This window comes from Balaenoptera ricei, chromosome 3 (assembly GCF_028023285.1).
Source record: "Balaenoptera ricei isolate mBalRic1 chromosome 3, mBalRic1.hap2, whole genome shotgun sequence".
NCBI classification, from domain to species: Eukaryota; Metazoa; Chordata; class Mammalia; order Artiodactyla; family Balaenopteridae; genus Balaenoptera; species Balaenoptera ricei.
In genome coordinates this window covers 92,136,332-92,148,965 of record NC_082641.1, presented here as the reverse complement: position 1 = coordinate 92,148,965, position 12,634 = coordinate 92,136,332, and the positions used below count along the sequence as shown (strand labels likewise).

General features: G+C 45.8%; 1 protein-coding gene across 3 annotated transcripts in view; it reads right to left on the bottom strand.

Moving 5' to 3' along the window:
• The window catches only part of MCC (MCC regulator of WNT signaling pathway), a 428,184-nt gene that overhangs the window by 77,913 nt on the left and 337,637 nt on the right, over positions 1-12,634 (bottom strand). For all 3 annotated transcript variants that reach the window (XM_059916875.1, XM_059916876.1, XM_059916877.1), the window contains one exon: positions 8,879-9,021. In XM_059916875.1, coding sequence (XP_059772858.1) covers positions 8,879-9,021 — 143 coding nt within the window. The remainder of the gene's footprint in view (positions 1-8,878; positions 9,022-12,634) is intronic.

The following is a 12,634-nucleotide window of genomic DNA, read 5'->3' as shown; positions in this document are numbered from 1 at the left end:
AGAAGCCCGCGCACTGCAACAAAGAGTAGCCCCCGCTCGCCGCAACTAGAGAAAGTTCGCGTGCAGCAACAAAGACCCAACGCAGTCAAAATAAATAAATTAATTAATTAAAACAACGACAACAACAACGACAAAAAACCCAGTGACTGGGACCAGGGAAAGGCTGAGGAAGCAAACGGAGGTGAACACAGCTGCTAGGGCTGACTCTTCCACTTAGTGCCCTGCTCCCTGGCAACCAGGGCGGAAAGGAATGATCTCCTGTCAGAAAGGAGGAAGCATTCCAGCTGCACAAGGGACGCAGTGTGTTTTTAACAATTAGATGCTAAAAGAGTTTAGGTACCTGGGACTTCATATGTGGTGTGAAGCGATGTGATTGCGAGTCTTTTCAGCCACCATTTCCCACATGTGCAGATTTCATATGCTTTCTTCTGATACTAACTTTCAATTCAATTTAAGCTGTAGACCATTCAAGTACAACGTAAAGGGAATTCTGGGAAGGGCTAAGCTCACACAATCTTGGCACTCTGCCTTCTAGCTGTCTAGTTTGCTGTAGAGATGAAACAGAGGATAAAAAAGAATAAATGGAAGGGACATCTCCCTTCAACCAGAGGATGCAAACTAGCCCCCGGCAGCCAAAGATGTGTTTTGTTTGGATGGCAGGGTTTCATAACCGATGCAGCCTTTTTTAAAAAACACTTTTGAATTAATTGCCAGCATTTAAAAATTGTTAGCATTTACAGCTATTCCTATAAAATTAGAAGGTCAGGCAATATCGGGCCCAGCTCTTCCCATGACAGCAATGGGCAGAGTGGCCAGCAGCTGCCCCTTTGGACTTGTCAGGCCATGGTGCTCCACTGTTCTGCCTGCTTTCCTCACCCCATCTGCTGCCCACCGCTGTCAGAGTCTGCAGCTCCTGCCTGGGTGGGCCATCTTTTCCAAACGAAACTTCCCCCAGTGAGACTTCTGATAGGAGCTGGAGAAAAGACAGCCCAGGTTCTATTTTTCTAATGAGAACCCAGAGCCTTAGGTTTTTATGTTGCTGTCTGAGGGAAGACCCAAGCACCTGGGAAGTCTGGAAAGGAGGCCAGAGGACATTCATGGCTATGGAAATGACACCTCACCAGCATGCTTTCTTGGTTAAACACATACTAGTGGGCAAAGCAGGTTTTCCTCTTTCCTCTCAGGATCAATTAGACCTATCCCCAGTGTTGTACACAATAAACCATACCAGAGTTGGTTCATTCTGAATACGGTGTTTAAGGCTGCCTCTACTTTTGCTGAACCCCCTGTAAGAACCCTAACCCAAATAAAAATATACCTAAATAGGCTAGATGTTAGAAATATTCCCCTCTGGTCCTTTGATTCCAAGCAATGTGCATTTACCAGAATGAATCTGCTCCAAAATATGGTCCCAACTTCAAACGTACTTACTCCTGGCGCTCGGCATTCACTTCCCAGTTAATGGTTATGTGTCTGCCTAGTTTGGAAGCCCCTCATTCTCTTTTCATAATGGTTCTTTTTAAAGCTTTGCCTTAAAATCTGCTCTTCCAGTAAGCCTTCCCCGATTACCTATAGTCTCATATTTACTTCTTTCTTTGAGGCATCGCATTCCCCATAATTACTTACTACCTGACACATGGACCCTATGAAGTCTGGCTCTGGGGAGCAGGGGCTCTGTTCATCCATCCTTCTGTTCCTAGACGCTCACAACACTGGGCACGGAGTAGTACTCGATAAAGACCGCATGAGTTGAATGCGTAAAGGTAATGAAAGACTTTTTCTAAGCCAATTTTTAAAAGTATCAAGTTTTGTTAGCTTGCTCCCTGACCAAGTGTCATCAACTTGGAAAATGTGCTTGTGGCATGTGAACATGGTCTACAGAACCTCTTCTCACAAAAACAACGTCCACAGCGATGGGTGGGGCTGCAGTAACACTAGTGAGGTCCGTACTTTATTACCATTATAGATGAAATAGGCTTCCGGGGCTGCTCTGGGCAGCTAACACTCCTCTATGATACTGGTTTTAAGGAAAAAGATGTCATGAGTTCCAAACAACCCAAAAAACAATCCAACCTGAGAAGACATGGTCTGCTTAGAAAATAAAGGCTGCTCATCTTAGGAAAGGAGTTCATGAATCTAACAATCATGGGAGCTCATTCTGAGCAAACATGGTGGATCAATGCCTTTCCATATCTATCTTAAATTCTAAGTCTCTTTTGGGCGCTGAAAAATTACTGAATAGTAGAGTTTGAGGGAAGTATTTCAAAGTACCACAAAGTGAAGTGGAGCCATAATCTTTCCCGCTCTCAAGCTTGGTTACTCTGTAAGGAAAGTTCTGGAATGATATTAGGTGGCCTCCTTGGCCACTCGGCCCTGCTAACATTCACAGACAGGCCTTGTTTGACCAGGCTCAGATCCCCGGGGGGAAGCACACAGTCTCCTTAGAGAGCCCCCCGTGAGTCAATGTTCGAAACTTCTAAGCCTTCCCTGGGCTTGGTTCTCAGGGATGACCAACATCATGAACCTCTTGGGATAAATTAAGCTGCCCAATTAAAGTAAGGAGAAGAAAAACAAAAGCAACACAGGGCTTGGGCTGTTCCATCGTCAAGTCAGGGTACTAGTTTCAGTCCTGTCTAACTTTTCCAACCTGCGGACTGGTTTCTCAAAGTTTCAGAATGAAACAGAAGTTACCAATGATCTGATTCTCCTCTAAAAATTCTCTGCTGGAATGTAACTGCCTACTTAGCACCTCATTCCTGACAAAAATCCAGTTTTCTCTGGACAGGCTGCCTTGCCTTCGTAAACACTTCTCTCCCACTCTGCAGAAATCATTTTTAGAGAAGGTGGGACTGCTTTCCCTGCCCCGACCCCCCTTTGTCCCCACTGCGAGGGGCTGCTCGACACTTTGGAACATTTCTCCTGAAGCCATTAAGCCTCATGGGCCATTAAGCCAGGAAAATCTGGCTTCAACATTAAACATATTTCATAGCCACAGTCATGCCAAATAGCCAGGTTTCATGTGTAAATTCTTCCTTGGTTGTCCTCCAAAAACTACGCACAAGGAGGAAATCTGTATCTAAATGATTCACACCAGCAAACATGGTATCATATGCTTTCTGCCCTCGCTAAGGGTTTAATAGTTCAGCATTGCTAAATTCCACAAAAGTAAGAATTTCTTACCTAAAACCAGAAGAGATCTCAAACTACAGGAGCAGAACCCATCAGAGCCTGTGCAAAGGTCCATTAGGTCAGGGATTTTGTTTGGTTTACAGACAATTGCTCCAGACCAGCTTTGCTGTTCCATGAACAGAGTTGGGAAGACAGCCTGCTAGAGGGAGTGCACCCCACAAACGCTAACATGCATGACGCAACGCTGAGCCCATCTCACACATCTGTGCTCGGCTCTACTGCAACACCCAGAATGGTTTGGTCTAAGGGTGTTGTTTCTAAGATGGAGATCTGCAAGATCTCAGTGAACAACAAATACTCTGCTAGCAAGCCAGGTGCTGTAATCAGACAGCTGCTCCGTAAATTCTGCCACCAGAATTACTAGAGACCTCAGAGGAGGGCAGTAAGCGAGCACACCATCCATAAGCATGCTTCACCGTTTAAGCAGGGTGTGTAAAAGCAAAGCCATCTATAGAAACACGGGCGGCAACAACAAAGACAATTGTTTAGCTGTGTGGTCTTGGACAAATGACTTGCCCTCTCTGAACTCTGTCATCCCAGTTTTACAGATGAGGAGATTTACAGGGCCTCCTTCAAGGCTGAGGATTGAACATGAGGATGCATGTAAATGCTCAACACAAAGTAAGTGAACAAAGCATGTTAGTTACGATATGCAGCCTCCCTTTGAACTAGAACTCTCTGCCAAATTACAAAATAGAAATCCCAACTCATAATTCCTACCTTATCTTTGTCTACTTAATTACCTTTACTTTACAAACGATTATGTGACCAGGTTTGAACAGAGGTAATGCAATTTATTTTAAGATGCAGTGTGACACCACCGGGACCTTTCTGCTGTATATGACTGCTTAGGTAAGTCAAAACACTTTCTAAATTGCTGGTTTACTCCTCCAGGCTCTGAGGACCGTGCCCTGGAGCCAGCTTATCGAGGGGACAGCCAGGCTGTGATGAGTGGGGTTTGAAAAGAAAAGAAAAGTGCGTTTTGATGAAGGGAATACTCCTGTTTTCTTAAGTGGAGATCGGCAAATATACTGCAGCAGACTCTGTATATAAAATCCAGCTCAAGAAAACCTCTGGGTTGCTAATGCAAGTTTGTAAATATAGCAGGCATAACGAAATGGCTGCTTTTTAATGATTTCCTACGATGGTGTTTATAAATGGTAGCTTTTTTCCCTACTGAGGCGATTCAATTGGAAAATGGCACAGGAGTAAGAAGAGGCAGCCAACCAGCTCCAATGAACACGCGGGGCAGGGCTCAGCTGGGGCCTTAATCAGCTCCTCCTCCTTGCCGTCCCGGTGCCTGCCCTCCACGGGGACCTGGCAGGTACCGGCCGTGCCCACAGCACTCTCCTCCTGCCCCCTGCTCTTTGCTTGCATCGTTCCCACTTATCCCGCAGCTTTCTGCTTAGATGTGGCTTCTGGCCACGTCTTCTGATGCTCCCACTTGAGGGTGTCGCTAGGGGCCCCTGTCCACCTCCTTTTGTGGTCCCGCTGCCAGTCATTCCCTGTTTCCTTTGCATCCTCCAAAGAACCGTGAGCTCCAGGATGGTGTTCACTGTTACTCGCATATCTGGGAGCCTCCTACGAGCGGGCACTGTTACTTGGGTAAACAGGAGAGCCGAAGTCCCTGCCTGCATGGAACCGGCATTCTAGTGCAAGAGACTGATAAAGACTGGTGATACATATATAAGGAAATAAATGCAAACACGAGGTATCATCGGGTAGTGCTAAGTGCTGTGAAGAAAAATGAAGCAGGGATGGGAAGGGAGTGCCTGCAGTGTGAGAGTGAGTGACAGCGCCAGGACTCTACCAGGGGGTTGGGGAAGGCCTGTGATGAGAGGACAGCTGACTGACATGCATCAGAGAGGCACGCGTGGATGCAGAAACCCTGAGGCCAGAGATGCTGGTCAGGTCTGAGGGACAGCAAGGAGGCCGGTGTGGCCAGAGCTGGGAAGAAAACAAGGAGAGTTGGGGAGGGACTTCCCTGGTGGCGCAGTGGTTAAGAATCCGCCTGTCGATGCAGAGGACACAGGTTCGAGCCCTGGTCCGGGAAGATCCCACATGCCGCGGAGCAACTAAGCCCGTGCGCCACAACTACTGAGCCTGCACTCTAGAGCCTGCGAGCCACAACTACTGAGCCCGCGCGCCTAGAGCCTGTGCTCCACAACAAGAGAAGCCACCGCAATGAGAAGCCCACGCACCACAACGAAGAGTAGCCCCCGCTCGCTGCAACTAGAGAAAGCCTGTGCGCAGCAACGAAGACCCAACACAGCCAAAAATAAATAAAATAAAATTAATTTAAAAAAAAAAGAAAGGAAGAGTTGGGGAGGATGAGGCCTGAGGTGGGGATGCCCAGGTTCTGGGGGCCCTGCAGGCCAGGGTAAGGAGCGGGGATGTCACGCTGGGGGGTGAGGGATTTGAGCGTGGGAGCAGAGTGATCCGATGGCACGTTCTGGGTCTCACGTGCCCAGTCTCCAGCACAGCTCCCGGTGAGCTGCTGCACAGATGAATGAAGGCCTCCTACTGTGGACAGAGAACTTACACAGGCATCGGGCAGAGAGGGTCCCTTCCCCCCAGGAGCCCAGTCTTGTCAGGAATGATACTACCACCAGTTATAATGAACATGTATTTTCACTGAGGGAAAAGATGAAAATAAACAATTAGGGGAAACAAAGCCAGCTCACAGTGCAGACAAGCAGACACTGGCTCCTGTGCGGGCAGCCCGGGCTACAGATGCTCCCTCACAGCTGGAACCCGGAGATGCCCCGCAGTGAAGACGCCCCGCCCACTTGACTGGGGTTTGCCCTCCATTCCCCCAGCTTATTGGATTAAGAAATTTTGTTGGAGTGTGGGTCACTTGCTTCATTTCATAAAAAACAATTTCAGAGAAATGAATGGAGGGATCCGTGTAGGAATGTCTCTTCGCAGTGATCAGAAACTTCTCGGCTGCTCTCACTCGTCTGACTGCCTAAGGCTGGAAGGCTGAGTCCAGAAGCTCGGGGCCACTAGGGTTAGAGGGTATGATGCTGGTATAGCTGAGCCCTTTGGACTTGGGCCCATGGCTGGGCTGATCGCAGGGGCTTGTGTGTGTTGTGACTTAAGGCCCAGGGTCTGGGTTCAGGTTAGAGTGAGGGAAGCCGTCTCAGCCTAAAGCCAAGGCCCCAGGCCTGGGAGGTATCCCTACTCCTCAACCCATTTCTGTCTGGCTCAAGCTGGTATCAGTATACAGCTCTCAGTGACTTTGATGTAGCTAAATCCATCTTATCCGGCCTTAGCAGCAATCCATCCTGCTGACCCCTTCTTCCTTATTAGAGCCTTCTCTGCCCCACTGGCTGGTGGGGCAGGGCTCTCCTCATTTCCTTCTTACAGCTTCAGCTGATTGACTGGTTGATGGATTGGGTGACTGCTTCCCTCCTTCATTCAAACAAGTATCTCTGAACACATACTATGTGCCAGGCCATGTGGTGGGCTCTGGAGAGATACTAGTAGATAAAACAAACATGCTTCTGCTCAGTGGGGTTTGGCGGGAGCATCAGCCAAGCAAAGAAATGCAAATACATTGCTTGAAATTTCAGTGTGATGTAAGAAGGAAACCAATGGGGCAGCGAGAGTCAGCACAGGGACCTGCACAGACTGGGGCTCACAAGATGCTTTGGGAGGAGGCGCATTTAAACCGAGACTGAAGAGCTGAGAGGTGCATCCCTGCCGTGAGCTGCTGCTGAGTCTCCTCTTCAGCGGGTGGCCCCCTAGGCTTGGTCTGCAGTTCTCGCTCTTCACATCGACTTCCATTGCTTCAGTAACTATCTGCAAACAGCCTGATGTCTCCCAGCTGCTTTCTTCAGCCAGACCTTTACTGGCTTATTTATACCTACTGCCTTCCCAACATCTCCACCCAGATACCTCCAGATGCCTGAAACTTATGCCCAAACAAAACACAAGATCTCTACCCTACTCGACCCTCCCCCAAGCAAAACAAAATACAATTCAGAGCAAAACCACCTGGTCCTTTTCCCTTGCTTTCATATTGGTGATTGGCCCTACCGTCTATCCACTGTGCGAATGAGACACTTATGGGAGATCCCCACATGCCTACTTCCTCCTTCACCCTGTTACTGATCCTTTAGCAGATCCTGCCGACTTTCTACACTCATATGCTTTTCCACACCTCAACTGCCACCGCCCTAATCCTAGCAACAATTTTGCCCACCTAGACTTTTGCGGTAGTTTCCTAGCTGGCCTCCCCCATTCACTCTTGATCCACTGATTCTTTCTCTTCACCACAGAGTAACTGATTCAAAATGCAAATTTGATCATTTCATTCCCCCGACCTCCAATTATTAAAATCATTCAGTGGTTTCTCGTGGGTCTTTGAATAAAGGTCAGACTCTCTAACATGGTCTATAAGATCTTGCATGATCTGACTCCTGCCTACCTCTCCAAGCCCTCCACACAGGGTGATCTTTTCTCACCGCCTTGAATACATCTCTCCCTTCTCCCCTGAATGCCGTTTCCTCTTTTATGTACTCAATTCCTACTTATCCTCTGGATCTCAGCTCAAATGTTACTTCCTAGAGGAGCTATCCTGGAAATCCTAAACTGAATCCCTTTGACACACTGTCATGGTACTATGTTCTTGGTGTTACAGCACGTATATAGGTTGATAATTAAACATAAGTGTTTAATATTTGATTAAAGTCTCTCTCCCCAACGAAATTTTGAGTTCTATTGTAAATCGTACTATACTTTCTCTTCCTTCTCCTCGTTCTTTTCTCATCACTCCCCTGTGCATGAACATTTCCTAAGATATAGCGCCTCTCCCCATTTTGACTCCACACCCTTTCAACCATAGGGATCTCCTTACCTTATAACTTCAAAGCCTTTATCCTCAACCCCAATCTCTGCAGAGATCTAGTTAAGCATCTCCAAGTAGACCAGAGGTTTTGCAACCTTTCGACTGCAACCCATAGTTGGAACATTTCACTTGGCAACTTTCAACATATACACATCCAACAAATACGTTTCATGAAACAATACTGTCATTCTACTTTTTTCCTATTTGATTTCATTTAAAAAATATTTTATTTTTTCATATAATTTCAAGACCCATTAATGGGTCACAACCTGTAGTTTAAAACACACCATACCAACACACTGTGCCAGGTATTTCCACGTGGACATTTCTCTACAACCTCAGACATAATATATCTGTTTCCCAACTCATTTCTCAACCAAGTTTCCTTACTAAGGAACATAATCATTCTCTTAGTCATTCAGGATGAACATGTTAGTCATTTTGGATTCCTCCTTACCCCAAAGTTGCTGAAACCTATTGGTTCTTCCACTGCGACATGTCGCTACTTACTCCATCCTTTCCATTCCTGCCATCTCAGCTCAGATTTTACTGTAACTTGGAACACTGCCACAGCCTTTTTAACTGGTTCCCTACTTCCAGAATTTTCAAGCAGAAGGTGACGTATATTTGAATCACAAGGCAGAAAGGGAATTCAGCTCTTTGGTTCCATTCTGACCAACAAAGGAGTATGTAAAGACCTGAAAAGGATGTGCCTTCATCTACTCAATAAGCTCCTTGACTAATTACATTTTAATTCCGGCTGCCTTATGTTTCTAAAGTTCCGATTACAATCCAGAAACCGAACTCCGGCTTTGTGGTAATGGCAGGCAGACTCACCCACGTCCGCAGTGACCATGGTGGACTGGTTTTCAGGGATGGAGACAGAGGTCTGGTCTTGGTCCACACTGCGGGAGTCCTCGTTGGCCTCGTGCTGGCTCTGGCTGAGTTCCGATCGCAGTTCTGAGTACTCATCCTCCTCCCTGAGAAGAAAAAGGAAGTCAGCCTCCACTGACAGAGACGGAAGACAAATCCCTAGAGAGTATGTCTTCTAAGGACAAGATAAAGACACTCAGAAAGACAACAGACAGGTCTCCTCTCCGGGCCACATGGATCAGGATTCCTCTCAGACCAAATAGATGGGCACATCTACGGTCAGCGCTTGAAACTGAAAGTTTGCTTCTGTGTCAACATGCATACCTATACACCAAACAAGATTCATCTATCAGCCTACCAGAAACTTTTCCCTTTCGAAGATTTCCTCAAGAAATTAGATGCCTTCACCCCCTCAAATTCCGAGGTGAGAAAGAACTGAGACTACCAGCACTGAGGTCACGGTGAGCGGAAGCATCAAAAGTCTGGTGATGTTAGAATGGGCATCATCAGAAAATCTACAAACAACAAATGCTGGAGAGGGTGTGGAGAAAAGGGAACCCTCTTGCACTGTTGGTGGGAACGTAAATTGATACAGCCACTATGGAGAACAATATGGAGGTTCCTTAAAAAACTAAAAATAGAATTACCATATGACCCAGCAATCCCACTACTGGGCATATACCCAGAGAAAACCGTAATTCAAAAAGACACATGCACCCGAATGTTCATTGCAGCACTATTTACAATAGCCAGGTCATGGAAGCAACCTAAATGCCCATCAACAGACGAATGGATAAAGAAGTTGTGGTACATATATACAATGGAATATTACTCAGCCATAAAAAGGAACGAAATTGAGTCATTTGTTGAGACGTGGATGGATCTAGAGACTGTCATACAGAGTGAAGTAAGTCAGAAAGAGAAAAACAAATATCGTATATTAATGCATGTATGTGGAACCTAGAAAAATGGTACAGATGAGCCACTTTGCAGGGCAGAAGTTGAGACACAGATGTAGAGAATGGACATATGGACACCAAGGGGGGAAAACTGCGGTGAGGTGGGGATGGTGGTGTGCTGATTTGGGCGATTGGGATTGACATGTATACACTGATGTGTATAAAAGTGATGCCCAATAAGAACCTGCAGTATAAAAAAACAAAACAACTAATACTAAACTTTCATTGGGTTATTTGTATGGAAATATGTTAATATAAATGTTTCAGATATTACATGAAATTTCTAAAAATCTTATATTTGTATTTGTATGGAAATATGTTAATATAAATGTTTCAGACATTACATGAAATTTCTAAAAATCTTAAAAAAAAAAAAAAAAAAAGTCTGGTGAACAGGAAGTGGCTCAGACCGTCACCAGCCGGGTCCCACTGGTGGGCTTCCTTGTGGGAAGAGGACATAAGGAGTACTGAGGCTGCAGCGACTGGAAAACCTCATGTGTGCAGATCAAAACCAACGCTCAGAGAAGTATATGGGTCAGCATGTCTGAGAAGTATCACACTTAGTTTCTCTAAAGGAAGTAAATGGAGTTAGGGGATAGGAAAGGAGGATGGGGTGAGGAGAAGAATGGAATCAGTGAGAGAGAAAATACCACACGATGGTCTGTTTCCTCCAATGTGCATTTGCTAGCAGGAAGACAACATTGAAATGCAGCCGTGTTTCATCTGCACAAGCACACCCCACCGCCTTCTCAGCCTCTCATGGATCCCTCACAACCTCTGGCCTCTGAATTAGCTATGGGCAAGCTAAGAAAACTCAAAATTGTAATATCTATTTCAAAGCACATGCAGACCTTCTCCCCACACCACCACAAACACCACACACACACTGGATACAGAAATGGAGAGAGCAAAAATTCGCCCTCTTTGAAGCATTTATTTTGCAAGTAAGCCAGAAAAGAAAATTGTCAAGGGATTTAACTCTGAGGTTGGAAAGTCCACAGGTGTGTCTGCTCAGCCCCAGGGGGAGGGTGTCTGTGAAGAAAGGAAGGAAGAGAAGAAATTCTCTCAACCTGGCATTCACTGCAAGTTGCTGACAACCGGGGGTGGGGTGGGCAGAATGTCCACAGTTTTGGGTGGACCCAGATGGTGAGTGGTGTTCATTGGAACTTGGGGAAGAGGCAACTGCCATTTGAAGCTGGGGAGACACATCTATATTAGAGAAATGGGAAGAACTCTCCAGAGTTCTTGGTTCTCTCAAGAAATCAACATCCTCTCAGGGAAGGAATTCAGCTGAGCCCCTGCTTTATAAAGTATTTCTAAGAAGAGCCACACAGAAATCTGGGAAGACTTTAAACAGACATAAAACCCCCAGACAGTCAAAATATGAATCAGAATGGGACTGGTGAAGGCAAAAAATATAGGTTAACGTTCTATGAATAAGTTAATTATTAGACATCTGCAAAGTCAACAATAATTAGGTTTAGGAAAGAAAACAATTAAAAAGTACTCTTAAGAGTCACCTTTTTGGTCTAGAGGGTAATTGTGCCCTGATACATCAGCTCTCCTTTCAATCAGCAGTTAAAACCCTGATTTTAGTTAAGGGGAGATTTTGTGTATGATGAATAGATTATCTTTGTTGCATGGCCAATGTAATCAGCTTCAGCTTGGCTGAGACTGTTTTCCAGCCAAAAAAGCCAGATAAACGCTGCTGCTGTATCTCTGGTACAAATGGCATTTGAAAAATCTTTCATAGTCACCTTCAACCCTCTTGGCTTGGCAGGTCCCAAAACACATAGTGCCTGCCAAATCTCCTGCTTTGTAAAAATTACTTTATTAGGATGGATTTTATAAAGGAGTGAATAGGGAAAGGGTGGGAGAAGGAAGCTGTTGCGGGAAACATTCCGTACTGAGGTCAGAGCACAGACTGAAGAATGATACCACACTAGAAATGTCACCTTAGGCAGAAGGCTTTCAGTGTCATGAAATGCAAACTAAGGATCCTCATTCAAGGTATTTGAGCACCAAAACAAGGATAGGATGGCAAAAGCCAAACAGATGCTGTCTTCCGGGAGTCAAACGTGTTCACAACAAATTCTAACCTAAGAAGGATGCTCTGGGTGGACACAGGAGGAGCATCTGGGGCTGCAGGTGCGCAGTGACCAGGGAAGACTTCCTGGATGGAGAAGCACTGAAGATGAGTCTAAAGGCGAGCAGATTGTAGACAGGTCATGAGGGTGCAAGGGCACACGCAGAGACTCAGAGGAGCCCGTGAACGTGAACATGGACATGTGGAGCTTGGGATAGAGGTTCAGGATAGCTGAAACCAAAATGGGGTGCAGGATGGAACCATGAGGCTAGAGGAGCACTCAGGCCACTTGCTGAGTGGACAATTTTGATCAGAAGGAGAATTGACTGTATTGAAGGAGGCAAATAATCAGGGTTAGATGGCAGAAATAAAGGAAAAAAATGTGTGAAATCGAGGAATTCAGAGGAAGGAGTAAGTATTGCTGAGAACTTGTATGGAAACAGATAAAATAAGCAGCAGGGAAGTGCAGATGGTCTGTGTTTTTGACGTCACAGGGAGAGGCTGAGGTGAGCACACATCATCCATGGCTAAGGTTCCCCCTTATGGTAATCATAATGAAGGTTACAATGCAAAACAACACGAGCAAACAACGTAAACAGTAGTTAGAGGTAGAAAGCAACCTTGTGAGAAGATCACGTGCATTTCTGTGTCCCCAAAATAGAGGCATTAAAAGGT